We start from the raw sequence: 21,016 nt of genomic DNA, 5'->3' as shown, positions 1-21,016 counted from the left end.
TACATTTCTAATCACAAATGTCCAGTGTAAGTACCAGTAATTAAATTACTAAAAGTAGGAATTTCTTGTGAAGGATCGTCATTATCATAGATGGAAATGAATTTATAGTTTTTAATTTGGAATTTCAATTGAACACCTGATTCATGTTCTGAACCTAAACCATTGGTCATGAATCTTGCAATAAATCTTTCTTCATTATGGCTAGGATCCAACACCAAAGCTTGCGGGAATCTCCATGTAATTCTATTCTTTTCCTTATTGAATGCACCTTGAGGCTTGGAAGACGCAGAAGTAGCTTCAATATCAGTATTCAAAGCCACAGAAACAACAAGGTTGTCTAATTTCAATTTTGATTGTATGCTTGGGTTTAATCTAAGACTAACCATTAAACTCGATTGATGAGGTTCAAATTTCCAAATTTGTTGGATTATCACTGGAACCTTGGATTCATCTAGACTATCCATATACTTGACACCACCCAAAGTTTTTGAAATGATAGGTGTAGACAGTAATTTATAAGTGCCATCGCCAATATCTTCCATAAACGATTTGTTAACAATAACTTTTTCATACAGATGTGGGATTTTCACTGAGATACTCTCAGGAATTTCTTCACCATTAGTCTTGTAATTGAACGCGACTTCCCCAAGAACATTAGACTTTTGCAATTTACCATCTTTGAAGTTGGCATTAATAACCTCGGCAACTGAAGCATTTAATCCGGTATTAGCATCAGCAAAGTCTTGATGTTTAAACAATTCATTGCTTCTCAATGAATGACCAGTATTTTGACTAGATAACGGTCTTATAGAGCTGCTTGTATATGAAGGAGCAGCAAAAGATTCTCTAGCATCAGGAAGATTATGAAACATTTGCGAAGTAATTCTTGCCTTCTTTTCTGATCCAGGATCCGCAAGATCTTGATGCGTAACAACCTTTCTGGTAGGTGGAGGAGGTGGGGCATTTTGTGTTCTATTTGGAGATTCTTCCAAGTTTGGTTCAGGTAATCCATTTGTTTCAGGGAAGACAGTTGTTTCCATCCTTGGAGTGGCAGCGAGAGGCTTTGCTTCATCTCCTGCTTCAAAACTATACTTTCCAGAACTTTCTCTTGATCTTGGAATCGAGGTGATTTCATTTGATATTCTATTGTAGACACGTGAGCCAGGGTCGAGGGTTGAACTGGTTCTTGCAGCTACAATTGCTTCAGTTGGTGGAGGTGTAGGGAAAGCAGCTACGGGAGTACCTTCAGCAATTTCATATCTTTGTCTAACATCAATTTGTTCAGGACCTTCTTCATCTGATGAGGATTCTTCGTCTGTATCTTTATAAGCTACAACATTAGGAGACTCAGGAATATTGTTAATTTGTCTAACTGGAGGTTCGGGAGTGGTTCCATCAAAGTGGGTAGTTACTTGACCTGCTTCAGGAAGTTCAGGTAATACTGTTTTCTTCTCAGCTGGTAATGGCGGTTGTTCCTTTACTGTTTCTCTAGATTGGATTGGATCAGTTGGACGTGGTTGAGGTGGAGGAGCAGGAGCAAGTGCAGGAGCAAGTGCAGGAGCAGGTACAGGAACAACATTACTTTGTGGAATTCTTGGCGTACTTTGAGCGGTAGATGGTGCAGAATTCTCAGGAATGGTCGATTCAAGTGCTACTGCCTTATCCTTCTTCTTTTTTCTTCCAAAAATGGAGCCCACTCTGGATTTAAGTTTTGAAGGTTTCTTTGAGGAAGAGGATGAGGAACCAGAAGCAACAGTATCAGCATTACTCGTGGTTCTACCAAAAGTACTCAATCTTTTGTGGGCAGCATGAGGATGGGCATTCTTATTCAATTGTTGTTGCTGTTGAATCTGATCATTGACATAACCTCTATTTTCAGGTGCAGGCGCAAACTCAGCGTTTACCAAATAGTCTAATTGCTGCTTGATTTCATTGTTTAATTTGAAATTTCCCAACAAATAATTGGTTGAGTTTTCATTATCACTTAAACTCTTTGTCATCTTCCCATTCTGCAATTGGAAATAATTTAATATTATATCAAATAACAACTGAGTTTCATGCTTTTTATAATTTTCAAGATTGGCGAATGATTGAGGAGCTTTATAATTCCATTGCATTTCCGCATCCTGTTTACCATTTTTCATGTTGGTTGCAATTTCTTGCAATTCTTGACCATTGATCAAAAGTTCAGGCAATTTGACGTCAGTTTCAGCCAAATCTTTTAATGGATTGATAATTTCCAACCTCAAATTCTTGTAAACGGTTTCATTAGCTTGGAATTCTAATTGTAACGAGTTTATCAAATTATTCCAGTTTTTTGGGAAATTACTGAATCCACCATGAGATTGTTTGCTAATTTTAGAACCTTGATCAATCAATTGTCTCAAACCTTGGTTATAATTGGAAACGATAGTGGCGTAATAATTGAACCAACTGAGTAAATCTTTACCTACCAATTGAGATGACGCATTAAGTGCATTGGGAATAATTAACGAAGCTTGATCAGGAGATTTTGAAGTTAGAATAGTGGTGGGGAAATTAACCGCCTCCTGATCATTACCATTCACTTGTTCAGTTGACATTTTTTGGTGTTTTTGAAATTGATTACACTAGTGGTGTCAATTAGGGGGCTGAAACTTCTTGTGAAGAGGTTGTCGTCGGAATTGATCACTGGTCAGGAATTTTTCGGTTGTTTCTAGCCGTTATTTGGCATGGGATTTTTTTTTTTTTACCGACGGCGATTTAGTAGTCAATGCAATTAATCTTGTAATTGCTGATATATTAAGGTATGAGCTAAAGATCCCTGTTCCCTTTTAGCTACGTAGATATAGAATATTCCCCTTTTTTATAGTCGACTTTTCATTAATCCAAACTATAAACATTGAAACTATGTTGAGGTATGGATGTAACGGCAAGGACGGATTAGTACTGCATATGCTGATTCCAGGATCTCAACCAAGGCAAGATGTACCTGAAGCCAGTAAGAGTTTTTGAAATTGGTCTTGGCAGCTCCATTTATGATGCAATGGCAATGAAAGGTTTAAATTACGAGAAAAAGTGGAGAAGATAAAGACTTCTAGATAATAATTTATAAAGGTAAAGATAAAGTAACATTATGTAACCTGGAGTAAGGGGGGAACGAGTTCGTAATATTTGCTACAACACATTGATACATGCCTAAGGCAATGTTGTGCGTGCTTGAAAATTGGCAATATAGATTGAAAATTTTCATTTTCAAAATTGATTCTCTTATCTTTTCACAGAAAAAGAAATCGGACACAAAATGCAAGAACCATATGTTTTAATTATAGAACAAATAGAAGGTGGAGTTAGTCCGACTAATAATAACATCCAATTGTGTGTATAGTTACAGGGACTACTGAGTGAAAGATGTTGAATTGCTAAGCCAAATTCAGACAATCTTTCCTATACGTTTGGATTTTTCGGCAAGTTTTACCTTTGAATGAAATATAATAACCGAAGATTATATGCACCGAATATTATTCTCAGTTATTGACACATTTAAAGGAACTTTCTCCTCCAGATTAAAGCATTCCCGGAGAAGGTGGAAGTTGAAATTATCATGATTCAAACTCCATTACAATGGAATCTTTAAGATCACCTCATTAGTAATTGATTAATCACACAAACGAACAAATCAAGAGTCTTCTCCTTGTTGTTCAACTGATGCACCGGTTATCTTCCTGCATATTGCTTATCTTTAAAACAATTTTTTTTGTTGTTTTATTGATAGATAAAGAAAATAATTGCATCTATTTTTATTTTTATTTTTCGTCCACCTAAATTGCAAAATGTTATTGGCTCATGATAAATTATCGTATCGGGATCTTTTAGCAGAGTCATATTAGGCTTTATCAGCGATCTTTATCTGCGTACAATAAAATTCGTAATTGATCTAACTAAGGCGATATTTTACGTGTCTTCCATGATATAAATACCATCCATATTGTCCATGGCCTGGAATTTTAAAAAATTTTCCTTGTGCAGATAATTTCCTTAATTCTACAAGATGTCAGATACTACAGGATTTACAGGTGAAGGAACAGGTGGAGATGTGTTCAAAGTTGATTTAAATAAACAATTCGAAGGTGCCGATATGGTATGGGTGGCCACTGCCTCTGCATTGGTCTGGATTATGATTCCTGGTGTTGGTCTTTTATATTCAGGGTTATCTCGTAAGAAGCATGCTTTGTCTTTAATGTGGGCTTCTATCATGGCTGCCTGTTTAACAACATTTCAATGGTTCTTCTGGGGTTATTCGTTAACATTTGCTCATAATGGTTCTGCCTTTTTAGGTACTTTACAAAATTTCTGTCTTAAAGGTGTTTTAGGTGCTCCAAGTATTGCTACCAAAGTTCCAGATATTTTGTTTTGTTTCTATCAAGGTATGTTCGCTGCCACTACTGCTATTTTAATGGTTGGTGCTGGATGTGAAAGAGCTCGTTTAGGTCCAATGATGGTTTTCTTATTCCTTTGGTTGACTGTGGTCTATTGCCCAATTGCTTACTGGACTTGGGGTGGAAATGGTTGGTTAGTTAAATTAGGTGCTTTGGATTTCGCCGGTGGAGGTCCAGTCCACGAAAACTCTGGTTTTGCTGCTTTAGCCTACTCATTATGGTTAGGTAAAAGACATGATCCTTTAACTCAAGGTAAGGTTCCAAAGTACAAACCACACTCTGTTTCTTCTATCGTTTTAGGTACCGTGTTCCTTTGGTTCGGTTGGTTTGGTTTCAACGGTGGTTCTACTGGTAACGCTTCTATCCGTTCTTGGTATGCTGCCGTCAACACCAACATTGCTGCTGCTTCAGGTGGTTTAACTTGGATGTTTGTTGACTACTTCAGAACTGGTGGTAAGTGGTCTACTGTTGGTTTATGTACTGGTGCCATTGCTGGTTTAGTTGGTATTACTCCAGCTGCAGGTTTTGTTCCTGTTTATACTTCGATTATTTTTGGTATTGTCCCAGCTATTATTTGTAACTTTGCTGTCGATTTAAAGAACATTTTACAAATCGATGATGGTATGGATGTTTGGGCTCTTCATGGTGTTGGTGGTTTTGTTGGTAGTTTCATGACTGGTCTTTTTGCAGCTGATTATGTTGGCATGATTGATGGTACTGAAATTGCTGGTGGTTGGATCAATCATCATTGGAAACAATTAGGTTACCAATTGGCTGGTTCTGTTTCCATCGGTGCTTGGTCATTCACAGTTACTTCCATCTTATTATTAGTTATGGACAGAATTCCACAATTAAGAATCAGATTACATGAAGATGAAGAAATGTTAGGTACTGATTTGGCTCAAATTGGTGAATTTGCTTACTATGATGAAGAGGATTCAGAACATGATGCTTACGTTTTGGAACCAATCAGATCCACTCCTGCCATCAAGGCCAAGTTGAAAGCTTCTACCACCAGACCAGAAGAAGAAGAACCCACTCCAATTGAAGGAAAAACCGTTGACGGTCAAGATTCTTTAAACCAAAACGATAGTGATGTATCAAAGGTTTAACTAATCTAAAAGTTATAAAGTTAGAAAACAGATTGTTCCTATTAATATTTTTCAGTTCTTGGTATATTTATTTGTATATGTCGTTTTAATCAATATTTTTAATACCTCAAACATGATTGATTTAGTGTATTATTTTTAGTATATTTACAGCGTGACCTTGCCTTTTTATGATTACAAAGCATTTTGAACTTCCCGAGAGTTTTAACGGGTGCCTAATGATTACCCCCTACGAGAACAATAACCCGAGAATCAAAAAATTTCTTGGTGCGAAAAAGAATGTGGAAGGGTTACCCATTTTGGTATCTCTGCCTGGGAGATTTTCGGGAAGATTAAAACAAAAAAAAAAATTTACATGGATCAGAATTGCTCTCTCCACAACAACCATTGTCAATTCGATGGGGTTAGCCCGCCTTAGCGTCTGGGGTATTTAAAGATGGAAAATGTATTTCAAGATGATTTAGAGATATAACTTTGATACATCAAGTATCTATGACGGAACGCAACCCATTTGTATCTTCTAGTGTTTCCCGCGTAGAAGAATACGATTTATCAGTCGAGTTGCAATCAATACACACTACTCCTAATGTTGTTCATACTTCGAATGGTAAAACACAAGTTGAAACTGTGTCGGTAGTTGAAGATATTGGTCCATTATCTTTTACTAACCCTCCTAAGAATTTATTTCGTATTATTACTTCTTTAATTTGGGCTTTCGGTTTGGGCCTTTCAGATGGTTCAGTTGGGGTATTATTGAATTATATTGAAATTCAATACCGTATTTCATATTCTGTTGCTTCTATCTTATGGTTGAGTAATGCTCTTGGATTCATCATTGTTGCCTTACTTTCCGATGTGATCCAAAAGAGATTAGGAAGAAAATCAATCTTCTTGGGATGTCTCTCTTCTATAATGATGTACACATTGGTCCTGACTGGTCTGAAATATCCCGTAGTAGTTATTGGGTTTTTCTTTGGTGGGGTAGGTGCTGGTATTTGTGTTGCCCAGTACAATGTATTTATTGGAAGATTAGAAAAATCATCAACGGCTCTTGGATATTTACATGGTTGTTATGGTTTAGGTGCTTCAGTTGCACCATTAATTGCAACAGCATTTGTTGAAGCTGGGATTAAATGGAATTTCTTTTATTTGGTTGTTTTGGGAGTATTCTTGATATCTGCAGTTAACACATACATATCATTTGTCCATGGAGAAGACGATCTCAAACCATGGGATGATGAGCAACAACCACAACAGCCCCAGACTCTGGAAGCAAAACAACCTGGGTTGATGAAGGAAGCCTTAAAGACAAAAGTCACTTGGTTTTCTTCGTTATTCGTCTTCTTTTACCAAGGAGCAGAAGTTGCATTTGGTGGTTGGATCACTACCTATTTAAGAGATTATAGGCATCATACTAATGCTTCAATTGGGTATGTTGCTTCAGGTTATTGGTTTGGATTAACGTTTGGAAGATTAGTATTGACTAGATTAATTCACAAATTATTAGGAGCAAGAAGAGGGAATTGCATTTTGATCACATTATCCATGTTGTTTGCATTATTGACTTGGGTTATTTCAAGTTTCCCAATTGAAATTGTCACAATCACTTTGTCTGGGATAATGATTGGTCCAGTTTACCCGTTAATGATTTCTTATATTGTACTGGATGATTTAATTCCGAGAAAGATTGCCGTTATATCCGTTACGGTGACAACGGCATTCGGGTCTTCCGGCGGGGCATTGATTCCATTCTTGGTCGGGTTAATTTCTCAATTTGTTGGGGCATATGTGGTCTTGCCACTGTTTATAGTTACATTTTTCTTTACCTTGTGTCTTTGGATATTGCTTCCAAATACCAGATACACTAAAGGAACTGGAAAGGTTGATATTTTCAAGAGAATTTGGTAGAACAAGTTTTATTAAATTCAGTTTTATTTATTATAGGCATAGCTTGAGTATAAGTTTATAGAATAATATGATGTAATAGAGACAATGTACTATTTTTTTTTTTCTTGCAAAATTCCTGCTCTTTTTGCACTCCAAAATCTTGGAGTGCAAAGAATCGAATTTCAAGAGAAACATATGATTTTAAACGAGTCGGAAATATTGCTGAACAAGTCGTAGTTTATAGCCGATTGGTTAATTTATAATACACTCGGATCTGCCGTGTTGAAGCAAGAATAAAAAAATTTTTTCCCCCAAACATTCCTAGAAAGTTCTATAATTAGATCGATCAAGAATCGCCGGACAGAAAGATGGCCAAAATGCTCTTGCAGAAGAGTTGCTATTTGTGCATAGAACAGGTTCACTTTCGTGTCTAATTGGCCAATAAACCGAAGAGGGATTTAGACAAACATACGATTTCCTCTATGATTGGCGGAGATATCGTTTTACTCTCGCCAAGACTTTTAAACTTTACATGAAAAATAATCTTAAACTTTATTATAAGCCAAGAAAGATTTGGAATTTTTATCTAAAAGATCAGGCTAGGATTATCCCAGGCTAATAGTTTGGTTATATAAAATTGATACAAATTACCCGATGTTCACTACTGTCAAATATCTATCAAAGCAATGTACGCACTTATCCCATTATTTAGTTTGATCTTGTTGGTCTCTGCCGCCAATCCATACGAAACTTTCCCCAAGGTTCCTAAAACTGCCAGTATCAATGGGTTCGCTGACCCTATTATTGATCTTTTACCTGAATGCGCTAAAGATTGTGTAAAGATTTCCACTGGTAACACCCCATGTCCTTATTGGGATACTGGTTGTTTCTGTGTGATGCCTCAATGGGCAGGGTTGATGGGGCAATGTGTTGCTAAGAATTGTCAAGGAAGAGATGTTGCTTCTGCCAGGTATTTGGCTACCTCTTTGTGTAACGCTGTTGGTGCAGGTACTGTGATTATGCCTGAATCTATCTCAGATGCACTTTCTAGCGCAGCTGGAGGTGCTAAAGACGTTACTACCATTGAAGGAAAGACGGCCAAGTCTTGGGTTATTGCAAGTGGAAGTAGTGAAGTTAGCAAGACTGCAGATCCTTCTGCTAAGTCAAGTGATTCGGCTTCTACTGATGCCAAGACCACCAGCAATGAATCAAAGACTACCAATACTTCCGAACAATCCGAGACTCAATCCCAGACTTCTGCTTCGGAAACTTCCGAAACAAAGAGCAACTTAGGAGTTTATGCAACAACTAGTTTAGCTGCATTATTTGTTTCAGTTATTTTATCTCTTTTTATTTAGGTATTTATGAAATTCAATATGCAATCGAAACCTCGTGTTAAAAAAACTAAAGTTCGCAAATTTTTTATCTTTTTCATCAAAGTGACACAAAACCAAATATGCCCTATGCCAAGAGTTGCAATTTTCTAGCGCAAAATTTTTTTTGCCAAGCCAAAAATGCACCACTGGTAAAAGAGGCATTCCCGATATCGAAATTGTTATAATTCAAGCCGAACACTCCAATGGAATAGTCTTTCCCAAATAGTATACTCTACAACCGAAATTGGTAATTCAATCATGGACTGATCTTGGATTATTTTTATCCATGTTTATATTTTAAGCTAAATTCTCCATTCTCTTTTCTATAAATAGTTCTAGTAAATCCTCAAAATGGAGATATATTTTCTGAATTACTACAACTACAAAAATGAAGTCCTTCCAATTCATTGCTGTTGCTCCAGCTATCTTAGCCCTTGTTACTGCTGCCGATAATCCTTATGCTACTTATCCTAGTGTTGCCAAAACCGCTACCATTAACGGGTTTGCTGACAAAATCTATGATCAATTAGCTCCATGTGCCAGAGAATGTGTCAAGCAAGATACTGGTAGTACTCCATGTCCTTACTGGGATACTGGTTGTTTATGTGTTATGCCACAATTTGCCGGACCAATTGCTGACTGTATTGCTAAGAACTGTAAGGGTTCTGATGTTGCTGGTGCCACTGAATTAGCTACTTCTCTTTGTTCTTCTGCTGGTGTTTGGGAACCATATTGGATGGTTCCAGAATCTGGAAAAGCTGCTTTGTCTAGTGCTGCAAATGTTGCTGACACTCCTGCTACTACCACTAAGGAAGAAGAAGCTTCAACTGAAGCACCAGCTAAAACTAGTGAAGAACAAGCTCCACAAACTACTGAAGAGCAAGCTCCACAAACCACTGAACAAGCTGAACAAACCACTGAAGCTGAAAAGCCAGAAGCTGAACAAACCACTGAAGCTGAAAAGCCAGAATCTGAACAAACCACCGAAGCTCCAAAGCCTGAAGCTGAAGGTACTACTGAAGCTGAAGGAGCTTCTGAAAAGACCGTTGAAACCGCTGAAGCTTCAAGCTCCAAGAGTGAAGATTCTCAAGAATCTGCTGCTCCAACTGTTTCTCCTGAACTTAATGGTGCAAACAATCAACTTCCAGGATTAGTTGGCTCTTTAGGTGTCGTCGGTCTCATGGCTGTGATTTTTTAAATGAATTAGATATTCTCTATTAGGATTTTAGTTTTGTGTTTCATTTCTTCTTAAATTTTTGTTAAATTTTCGCAATTTTCTTACTTTAACAATAAAAACAATTAGTATTAGACTTCAATGTAATAGGTTTAAGGAATCATAATTCGACCTCGTACCAAACTAGGCGAAATCTTTAAGTCAATGGATGATTTCCGTTTCGCAATCTTTCAGATATTTTTTTTTTGTAATCGCTAGAAAATATTTATTTCAATTGTTCTGTATTATAACCCCCACTTTAGAAATTCAGCCACCGAAAAAATTTGCAACAGGCAGGCTTAAAAAATTAATCAAATGAGGCTATTTCATAGGTTTTCTCTATTGTATCAATTAATATTTGGTCTAGCGATCTACATTTAGATTTGATTATGTTCATAGTTCTTGAAGTGTTTTCAAACAGCAGTTTCCATAGAATAATATTATAGAAAAGTTCAATCCTGGGTTTTAGCTAATAGAGTTTTTGTAATCGTTCCTATGAGAACTAACGGAATTATGCTCAAGGGTTTATTTAGCTTATATTAGAACTGCTACAAATGTTATGATGCAAACACTTCCAAGCCTTCTCAAAAATTCTTTTGAATTGCAAATCTTATTTCACCCCCCTACAAAAAAAATAGATCTACAAAGCACAACTTCGTCAAGCAATTGACATATTGAATGAAACTATATGCAACAATTCATCCAACACTTGACTATTAATCAAGTGCTTTTCAAAACTATTTGCATATAGTTTCATATATGACAACTTCATTTGGCTTATTTGTAGTTCTCAAAATATCTCTACCCGCAATATTACAAGAAACGACAAAAATAAGGTGCGGCCAGTACGTTATATCATTGACATGATGGACTCATGCAGTAAATAAACCCGGACAAATGGATGCTCGTACCAACTACCAAATTAATGATTGCTGAGCAGTTGAACCAGGAACGTATTACAAAGTCAAAATATAGGAAATTAAAATTGTTGGAAACTTCTTACATATGCATTGGTGATATGTTGACAACTAATCACTTGCTGTAAAGACGTTCATTGAACACGATTGTTTTCGGAAATAATATATGTTATCACAAATATTAATGGAACTTGTTTGTTATCTAATAAGTTACCTTTCTGCATGTTTATTCATATGTTGGTTCATGAAAGTATATCTCACTCCCAGTTACTACTTCCGTAATTCACCATATTAAACAATATTAAGATGAAATAATCGTTTAAAAGATGAAAATTTCACAAACAATAGTTCACTTCAGGAGTACCTCAATGTTTCACATCTAAATTACAACAAGGATCATCATCATTTTGCAACTTTTATAACTAACTAGTACTACTTCAATTCCTGATCGTGTGCACTTAAGAAGAAACTAAAATTAGAATCGTGGCTAATCTGAAATAATATTCTACTTTCGAATACTTCTTGGCTATTTCAGGTGGTCTGAGCAACCATGAAATAACATATTGTTGATAAAATAAAATCTGGGAATTCCATTCCCTAGGAAGTGCACGACCATGCGCAATTGTTATGAAATCGACTCAATTGACAAAAGTTTTTGGTGTTCCGCACATGTTCAAATATGGATGTGGTATTACCAAATACGCCTTGACTACCCCCTCCACGTGGTTGGTCATATCTTATATTGGACATTCCATACCTTGTTGTGGCTATCTATATTATATTAAATAAAAATCAATTGGCCGCTTTCCCTTTAAGTAAGATGTAAACACAAATGTGGGCGGTTACTATTATTTTATTGCTAGGGGAAGGCAAAGGGGGTGAAGTGAGATGAAATACCCGCTAGTCACATTACGACTGAGTGAAAAAAAAAGTGTTGTTTTTTTTTTCTTGTCAGATCTATATTTAGCATGCATGGCATTTATGTAAGCAGTTGTAGTATTCAATAATCTACAGGATATCTTCTTTAACTTACCTTCCTTCTGTATTTATAATCTTGACATTGCATGTCGATATAGTATTATGTCTAACTAATGAACTTGGAGTATTCAAAAATTCCTTCTCACCACAAAGATTTAGTCGATGGACTGCACAATAGGAATGACGTTAATATTTTTTTAGCTATACAAAAAAAAGATCGGATGTATTGTCCAAATCTAAGATTTGTTTTGACACAATATTGCCGTTCGATCTTAGGCGCATAGAAAATGTGAATTCCAAAGGGGGCACCAGTTACCTCTTTGGTGACTTCTCTACAACCACATGATCGTGGGACCTCCTTGTGAGTATTTTCGCATCGAATGACACATCCCACATTTCCTCTTGTAGGGATAGATAATTGACAAATTAGGATTAGATTGCTACTGAAAAAACGAAAAGAATATTTTTTTTTCCAACACGCAGACAGAGATTTCATTGTTACGTCAAACAATAAAATCGGACATGTGTGAACAGATGAAATTTGTCTAACAATGTCATCCATACTTTTTGGGAATATGTATTTCCTAAAGCACTCGCTGATATCAGGGGGTGTGTTTGTGTTGTTTCTCCTCCCCACGGGCACGGCGGCTTGAGAGCAATTCTTCTATTTTTATAACTAGATTTCGCAGTAATTTACAGAGGGAATAGTATCGAACCAGAACCTTGATATAAGTTCTATCAAGCATTCAATTGTGGAATCTATGCCATGGTCGGTGGGTATACTAAATTTTCAAAAATTTGAAAAAGCTGCTTCCAAATTATACTTTAAACAATATAATTTCATGATACTTAGTCAGATCATCCCTTTTTTTGCTGATCACCAACGCTAATGCCATTGTTCGTAATACACATTCAATATTTTCCAGGAGTGCATACTATTATTTTTTTCAACTAGTTTTTTTTTTTTTTGTCAACATATCTCCCACCCCCTGAGTTCTATATTTAGTTAGTATATATTATTCCCCAATTCCACAATTTTGTTAGAAAACTTTTCATGTCTTCTCTTTCTTTTCATTTTCAGAACCTCAAGTCTTGAACCGTTACCTTCGCTTTTTCCAACAGTTTATAAGAATAAAATGAGATTTACTTCCATCATCGCTACCACGGCTTTCTTGGCACAAGCTATTGCCGTCAATGTTGCCTGTTTAGTTAGAGGTGTTCAAGTTGCTATTGTTGACTTGGATACTGGTAACTGTCCATTTACTATCCCATCAGGATTACCAATTTTGTTTGACTTTGTTTCTCCTCAAGATTTCGACATCGTCTTCTACTACTCCCTTGCTGCTGGTGAAAGATTCTTCAATGATATTGTCAATGCTGGTGATGTCATTACTATTCCAGCTAACTTGTTATTTAACCTCCCAGGTGCTCCATTATACCAAGTTAGTGTTCAACAAGAACCATCTGTCAACTCTACTGAAGCTGTCAGAAAGAGATTGTGGAAGGAAACCGTTATTGCCAAGAGAGATGCTGCCTCTGACTTTGCTGATTCTCTTAAGGGTCTTGATGGTACTTTAGTTGACCCAGGTGCATTCTCTGTTGTTCTTGCCGATCAACCAACTTCTACTCCAACCACTTCTCCAACTGGTGCAACCACCACTGCTATTTCTACTGTTGTTACTGTTGTTACTTGTACTGAAACTGTCTGTAAGCCAACTACTGTTCCAGCCAAGCCAACTGTTACCACTGCTACTATCAGTGAAGTTGTCACTGTTTTCACCACCTACTGTCCAGAATCCTCCATCACTGTTCCAACCTTTACTGTCACTCTCACCAAGTCTGACACTGTTACTACCTGTCCAGCTACTCCAGCTCTTACCACTATCACTTCTGCTGGTAAGACTACCGTTGTTGTCACTACTGTTCCAATTACTGAAACTGTTAGCAAGCCAACCGGTGCTCCAACTGCCACCACTCCAGGTGCTCCTACTGTTACTCCAGCTCCTTCTCCAGCTACTGCCACCACCAAGCCAGCCGTTCCAACTTTCGAAGCTGGTGCCGCTGCTGCCGGTTCTTCTTTCTTAGCTTTAGCTATGATCCCATTAGCTTACCTCATTTAAGCAAATCCATATTTTTTTGGGGGATTGTTTTATGGTTAAAGTTAAAAGACAGTTTTGATACCGTTTATTTTTTTCGTTCGTTTTAAAGTGTGGCTTATTTTTTGCAGCCATCGGATTTTAACTTGGCATTGCCAAGGTGGACTTTTTTCTTTATTATTCTTGTTTCCGTTATATTTTTTCCACGTCGTTACCGCTGGACATTCGTTTATATTTTAGTGGTTTATTAGTTAGTTTCGGTTTGTTTTTCATAAATGAACAATTATTTAAACCTTTGTATATGTTTTTCTATTTTTGTAATATTTAATATACAAAAATTAACATAACCTTAGGAAGAGACGAATGATTTTTTTAGCCTAGTTTTAAATCACTATTTGAATAGTCATGATAATCAAAGTTGGAATTGGTTTACTCTGATATCATATCTTGAAGCTGATAAATAGGGACAGTATTGAAACAAAGAATTCAATACAAATTTGAACATTAGTATATGAATTAATGCTAGTGTATCAGAGCGTCGAACTTGTCTGGTGTTTCATGAAAGATTATCACTTGTTATTAGTGCTTGAATTTTTGCCTACACTGTTTTTAACATTATGGCGTGTTTCTTTTAAAAAATCTACAATATGCTGGCCTCGACATTGTAATTAATTAAAATTCAAGTGCCGCTCCTGGTTTTGTTATATTAAGCATAAAAGTGGTGGTTGAATTATACATCACTCCGTTCAAGAATAAATATTTCTGAATCTCTAATCGGATTTCCTCTCAACAAAGTACACAATTTCCAAAACAAAACTTACGTATCTATTATAAATATGAAACCCATGGATATGATAACTAGTTAACTAGTATTAGATTTATGTATTACTTTTATATTTTCTTTTCAATAGTTTTAAAGGAAATATTCAAGTGGGAGCAGTGATGTGGCAATGCTCAATAATTCAGACTCGGATATGGTAAAGCGAAATATAAAGTAAACCAAGTAATTCATAGATGATGACTGTGGTTTTCATTATTGTTTTGTTCCTTGGTGATTTTCGCGGCCTAATGATCATCACAAGCAATAGAAGGAACCACAGTCTGCACAATATAGTGGATGACTATATAGTTCAATGTAATGATTGAACTAAATATCACTATTCCTAGGGGATTATCTAACGCAGAACAAAATCAGTTTGATCAATAGTCATACACTGCAACAGAAATTATGTGTTTACATGAAACTTTGTCTACTATCTAGTAAGTTCAATTAACTGTGGTTGTATGAAATTCCAACAAACTACCTTGGATAGCACACATACAATACCCGTATAAAATAATCAGGGTTAAAGTCATGGCCATGTCATATATGCCACTCTAAAGTTTTCTACTAATCAAACTACAAGGGATGTTATACACATATTACAAAATCTGTGGCGGTTACTGTGAGCCACTTGATAATAACGTAATCCTAGAGCGAATTAAGCAAAGAAAAACGAATCCAATATTAAAAATCTTCAGTCTGACCCCACAATAGCCTAATTTGTAGTCACAATGGGAACTCTATTATTAAGCATGTTGACAGTGCCGATTACAAATTAAAAAAAACCAAAAAAAAATATGTGAACCTTTTTATTAGGAGTAACATTTTTTTTGTAAGCAATTTTAGTCATGAATTTGTAATTTTCTAAATTTCGGGGATTGAAAAAGCCACAAAAACATGTGCTGACAAACCAACTAAATTTTATGCAGGAGATTAGATCTAAGTTGCAAAAAATACGAGTTATGGATCCTCTCTATAAATACCACCAACGTGTCGTGTTTGTTTATATGAATTAAGTCAATCTTCACTCCACCACACACACAAAACATGTCTCCAGTTTCAATTGCAATTATTGGTCTTAATGGTTCCTTAGGTAAACCAACCCTTGAAGCTATCAATTCCGGTAAATTCGACAGTAAGATCAAATTTCCAATTAAGGCATTAACCAGAAAGGCCCAAACTTCCACAGACAAGATTCAGTATATTCAAACTGAAATCACACCAGACACGATTGATTCAATTGTCGAGAAATTGAGGGGCACTGATGTTATTATTGAGTTGGTTTCTCATAACCCTGATTTGCTCAATACTATTGAACCAATAATTGTAAAATCTCAACCAAAGTTATTCATTCCATCCCAATTTGGTTCTGATCTTGCAACGATGAACAAGTACATCCCAGGTTTCCTTGGTTTTAAGAATGCTCATTCCGAAAATGTTAGAAAGGCTGGTATTAAATCTGTCGATATCGTGACTAACTTCTTTGCTGAACCTAGCAAGTTCTTGTATGAAGTTGTTGGCCATGTTGGTATTGATCCAGCTAACAAGTCTATTCTTCAGCTCGGTGATTTAAATACTAGAGTTGCATTTACTAGAGTTGAGGATATTGGAAATGTTATAGTGGCTGTTGCCACCACTGCTCCTGAATCACTTCCAGACAAAATCAGAGTTAAATCTGGTTCTATTTCCTATCAAGATGCAATTGACAGATATGAACAAACACATAATGTTAAATTGGAAGTTAAGGAAAAGTATACTGTTGAAGAAGCCAAGCAGCAATTGTCAGAAAAGTTAGCTAAAGGTTTCAATCCTGCTGATTTCCTTTGGTATTTACATGTTGGTGGTGCTACTGGTGATCTTAATTATGATGATGATAATGAGTTAATTAATCCAAATCAATTCTTATGGAAATGGACTGAATATTAGTATAACATTTAGGTTTATATATTTTGATATATATGTATAACCACATGTCCTTGTAGATAAGGAAAAAAAATTGACACCTAGATTTGACCATTTCGTCTGTTCTTTTGAAATATTTGTATGCAGGCAATAAAACAAATGTTTATACTTATTCCATGAGAATTATCTATTATACAGGAGAGCGCAAAATCTTGACTATTCCTAGGGCCAAAATCTTTTTTTGGTATTCATTCTTTTGCAGACGTTGCTAAGAACTTGTATTTTATTTTAGTTAAGAAAAACATTTCCGTGTAATACAAAGTTATGGAAATAAAATTCCGGACAATCAGTGTGTAATATACATATTGGGGAGTCTTTCCGATTCTAATATAGGTATAGAAATTGAGTGAATTAAATATTGCTTCTTGTAGTACGTTATTGGCTGCTACCAAGTGATTTGTAAATCCATTTCGGACAACTATACAAAGCGCCGAGGAATAAATTACAATTCAATTGAAAACAGATAAATTTTAACGGGATTGGCAGATAAGAAAATAAATTCTGCGTACAAACGTCCAATTAAGAAATACCACTCGGAGTTTGCGAAATGCCAGACTTAATCACATGTGGAGAATCACTGTCGCAACACCACAAGCTAGTACTATAACAGTCAGATGACCAAGTTAAATAGAGGTTGCTGTAGATATCAAGACTCGAATATAGAACCAATGCCAAGAAAATAGACTATTATATAATTGGAATACATTGGATCATATTTTACCCAAAAAAGTGTGACCTAGATATTGAATCTAAAACGTTAGTTAATTCTAAAACATATCCTACTAGAGAAAAAGGACTTTAAACCTTATAACCGGTCAATTCACAAACTTACAGGAAGAACGCCTAATTATTTTTTTCCAGTCTAATTAATTGTACACGCATAATATGCGATACATAAACTATTAAGTTTATAGTGTCACGTTTTCAAAAAAATTTTAACACCACACATAATTTCATTTCATTCATAGTTTGCAGATAACGCCAACCTATTTTGGGTTAGCAACCTGGTTTAATTCTCGTAAAATCGTAAACCCTCAATTTTTGACAGAGGTATAAACATATTTAAATTATTGTTTACTATTTAGATTTCTTTGACAAACTATTACTGGTTAATTGATACACTTATTGAAATCGTTCAAACATTAAATACTACTGGTCATATCTTCTCTACTGAACGACACATTTTTGCTCTGTTACCTCTACTGAAAAAAAAAATAAAACGTGATGGAATATGCGAGCAAATCTTTTGAAACAACTCTAAAGTTAAATTCTTAAAAGAATCTTCCATTTAGATTTTCTTGGCCTGTTGATAAAAACTTTATTTGACAAAAACATGTAATGCCAAGACAATTTCATTTACCGAGGTGACGCAGATCTGAAATACTTTAATCAACACAAATCCCATGTTGTTATGTATTGGGTTACTTCTAAACTAAAATGAGGATAGTTGGTTTACTTATAAACTAAAATGCGGATAGTCGGTTTAATTGTATTTGCACAAGTAATCATTGCAGAATTGCTAATTGATGATACACGGATCTATACAAATCCTCCAAATGCAGGCTTTGAAGTATATGAAACCTGTCATATTACCGACACAGGAAGTTTACAGCTTCAAGATATGGAATTTATCAAAATAATTGGTGATTTCGCCAATTATGGTGAATTTTTAGTGAACGCATATGGGTTAAGAGAACATTTATACATAGAGTTTGGGGATACTTCCCATTCTTTCTTGAATATGGGAGACTTCAATATTAGGATTAGTGGTTATATTTCATCATATCTTGATGTATCGTTGAATAGTTTTATTAATTATGGAACATTATCGTTAGAATTTAGTTCGCCCGGAGGTGACACAGGGTATTATTTCTCTTCTAATACTTTCGTGAATGAGGGCATCATCGACATAACCAGTCCAGGATCACAAGGGATATCTGTATTTGGGACATCAAGCATAACGAACAACGGCATAATTAGGTTAAGCAATCAAAGGTACATGCAACTGTCAGGACCAATCATTGGGGATGGATGTGTGATAATTGGGGGCGATGCTCTTGTGATACTCAATTCCCGGTATTCATGTAATCAAACTTTTGTGATGAATAATGGATTTATTTTATTTTGCATGCGAAGTCATTCCAACGTGTACAAAGTAATGAATTTTGATGGACGGAGCCAATTTAGAGTCGATGGTGGTATAAATAATTTTGTGTATGATGTCAATCAAGGTATTTTGATGTTAGAAGGTTTTGGTGGTGATTACCACATTATTATTGGAACAGGATATGATCCAACATTATTTGAGGTAATGCTAGATGGAGGTGCTATCTGGTATAATGGAGTAGCTCCAGAGTATAGCTTTGAAAATTGCAAAGATTTTCCATTTGATGATATTGAAACAGAATCAACTACTGCTGGTGAGAACCTGGAAACCAGCGGAGTAGATGAATCTACCACTACAGAAGAAATCACCACCAGTGCTTCAAAAGAAGTAGATACTACTTCGGAAATTCAAGATGAAGAGACTAGCGAGGATGAAGTTTCCTCGCACGAAAATGTGGATACTACTACAGATATTGATGATGCCGAAACCAGTGAACCATATAATGATACCACCACTCATACAACTAGAAATAGCGAGGCTGCCACTCATACGGAAGATGAATTATCAGTAACAGATAATCAATTTGTATCTACCACCACAGGAGTTCTGACCCTGTACACTACTCAGATTTGTGATAAATATGGGAAAACAGTAGACTGTTTATTGATGGTCGTTACAAATTCCGAAGGAGTATGGTGTACTCTGACAATTATTATTGGTAATATAGACATTGCTAAAACAACGTCAACCTCAAAACGGACTAATATTGGATTGTATACTACTCCCGATTCCAACCTCAAGATTTCACTGTATACAAGGACTCAGACGCAGGAAGAAATTCCTAAAATATATGTTGAATATTCAAATGAATCTAACTTGATCACGTTTAAAATCACCTTTATTCTACTTGCAACACTTGCAATTGTTTTGATGAGTTGAAGCTGGTGTTAATGCAAACAATCTTTATGATAAACATTTTTCGTTTTTATTTTTGGAATTTCATACTCATTTAGTCTTATGTTTCTATATTATAAAAGGAACACGGTTTCCTTTGCTATGGTATAACTTTAACATTTATTATTATACAGTTTTGTACGTTAATATAAACTGTTTTGTATAAGGGGAACTAATAAGGAATGAAACTCGCAATTTAGTTGTAAACCCTCATACAAAATTGACCTGATTTTACCGTTTGGAAAAGACACATTTTACAGGTTGCACTTGTAACTTCTAAAGTATTCCAGAATCTTTTTTCGGGTGGTGGCAGTGATTCTGTCGTATTTTGGTAGAATGGACCCGCCGCAAGTTCCCAAAAAACATATAAAGCTGAAAAGGGTCATTTTGTTTACTGGCGTAGCATGGCTGGAACCATTTCGCACAGACACCACAAACAATAGTACACCGTCTAATTATTTTTTAACGATACACTGAGTTCGGTTAAATTAGAAAGGGGTAAAATTAATTCCAAACAGGAATAATACACGGTCGACACATTTTCTAGAAAGAGTTCCATATTTATATAACAATCCCTGAAATATGTTTTTCCTTTTTTATTTTTTTATTAGCAATGACGATTTTTGCACCAACCCATGATCTTTTTGATGATGAATTAGAAGATGTCGAAGAAACTGCAAATAGTTATGATCTGCCACAGCATCACCTTACGATCTCGATGTTGTTAAATTATCAGAAACTTATACTTATGTTGAAGGACTTTTGATACATACCCAAGGCAGAAACAGAAATCCATACCCATTTATTAAAGTACCAACGCCGGCCAGACTAGAGAAGATTTCAGAAAATCAGTTAGAAAACTAAGTCCAATCCAAAAAAAAATGAAGAACCTATTTAGGAAGGTCGTGGCTACTAAAGTGACTTGTTTTCCACACATGGACTTGATGAAGTATATACCTGCTACCACAGAATTGTATCTAGTGAGAACAGTTGATGGTGTAAAATTACAGCAGACCAACCCTGGCGGTTGCATCAAGGTTCCAATTTATAAACTATCTATGTGAGGATCCAATTATCGCATATAGTTATTTAGATACAAATTTATGATGTGCATCAAGGGGGTTTAGTAGTTTCCTCGAGGAAGTTTGTTGAACAAGTATGATATTTACTCGTTGT

At 35.7% G+C, this 21,016-nt stretch overlaps 8 protein-coding genes across 8 annotated transcripts; 7 read left to right on the top strand and 1 right to left on the bottom strand. All coding sequences in view use genetic code 12, as the record gives it.

Annotated features, from left to right (window-relative positions):
* Window positions 1–11: 11 nt before the first annotated feature.
* SPAPADRAFT_142181 (uncharacterized protein) lies at window positions 12–2,582 on the bottom strand (the record flags this gene model as incomplete). Its single annotated transcript, XM_007376615.1, has 1 exon — window positions 12–2,582. The coding sequence occupies one exon, from the start codon at window positions 2,580–2,582 to the stop codon at window positions 12–14; it is 2,571 nt and encodes an 856-aa protein (XP_007376677.1).
* A 1,422-nt stretch (window positions 2,583–4,004) lies between these two features.
* MEP2 (ammonium permease) lies at window positions 4,005–5,638 on the top strand (the record flags this gene model as incomplete). The annotated part of the gene is made up of 1 exon (XM_007376614.1): window positions 4,005–5,638. The coding sequence occupies one exon, from the start codon at window positions 4,409–4,411 to the stop codon at window positions 5,528–5,530; it is 1,122 nt and encodes a 373-aa protein (XP_007376676.1).
* A 336-nt stretch (window positions 5,639–5,974) lies between these two features.
* On the top strand, window positions 5,975–7,513 carry SPAPADRAFT_62503 (uncharacterized protein; the record flags this gene model as incomplete). The annotated part of the gene is made up of 1 exon (XM_007376613.1): window positions 5,975–7,513. One exon carries the CDS (start codon window positions 6,020–6,022, stop codon window positions 7,433–7,435), a length of 1,416 nt encoding a protein of 471 aa, XP_007376675.1.
* Window positions 7,514–8,094: 581 nt separating this feature from the next.
* SPAPADRAFT_62501 (CFEM domain-containing protein) lies at window positions 8,095–8,799 on the top strand (the record flags this gene model as incomplete). The annotated part of the gene is made up of 1 exon (XM_007376612.1): window positions 8,095–8,799. One exon carries the CDS (start codon window positions 8,101–8,103, stop codon window positions 8,770–8,772), a length of 672 nt encoding a protein of 223 aa, XP_007376674.1.
* A 369-nt stretch (window positions 8,800–9,168) lies between these two features.
* On the top strand, window positions 9,169–10,109 carry SPAPADRAFT_62500 (CFEM domain-containing protein; the record flags this gene model as incomplete). Its single annotated transcript, XM_007376611.1, has 1 exon — window positions 9,169–10,109. The coding sequence occupies one exon, from the start codon at window positions 9,179–9,181 to the stop codon at window positions 9,986–9,988; it is 810 nt and encodes a 269-aa protein (XP_007376673.1).
* Window positions 10,110–12,973: 2,864 nt separating this feature from the next.
* SPAPADRAFT_62499 (uncharacterized protein) lies at window positions 12,974–14,348 on the top strand (the record flags this gene model as incomplete). Its single annotated transcript, XM_007376610.1, has 1 exon — window positions 12,974–14,348. One exon carries the CDS (start codon window positions 13,035–13,037, stop codon window positions 14,016–14,018), a length of 984 nt encoding a protein of 327 aa, XP_007376672.1.
* A 1,495-nt stretch (window positions 14,349–15,843) lies between these two features.
* On the top strand, window positions 15,844–16,787 carry SPAPADRAFT_62497 (CIP1 protein; the record flags this gene model as incomplete). The annotated part of the gene is made up of 1 exon (XM_007376609.1): window positions 15,844–16,787. The coding sequence occupies one exon, from the start codon at window positions 15,865–15,867 to the stop codon at window positions 16,741–16,743; it is 879 nt and encodes a 292-aa protein (XP_007376671.1).
* Window positions 16,788–18,247: 1,460 nt separating this feature from the next.
* SPAPADRAFT_67895 (uncharacterized protein) lies at window positions 18,248–20,188 on the top strand (the record flags this gene model as incomplete). The annotated part of the gene is made up of 1 exon (XM_007376608.1): window positions 18,248–20,188. The coding sequence occupies one exon, from the start codon at window positions 18,248–18,250 to the stop codon at window positions 19,823–19,825; it is 1,578 nt and encodes a 525-aa protein (XP_007376670.1).
* Window positions 20,189–21,016: the final 828 nt, after the last annotated feature.

Source organism: Spathaspora passalidarum (assembly GCF_000223485.1).
Source record: "Spathaspora passalidarum NRRL Y-27907 unplaced genomic scaffold SPAPAscaffold_6, whole genome shotgun sequence".
Classification (NCBI taxonomy): Eukaryota; Fungi; Ascomycota; class Pichiomycetes; order Serinales; family Debaryomycetaceae; genus Spathaspora; species Spathaspora passalidarum.
Note: the sequence above shows the minus strand (reverse complement) of the source record. Positions and strands in the feature narration are given on the sequence as shown.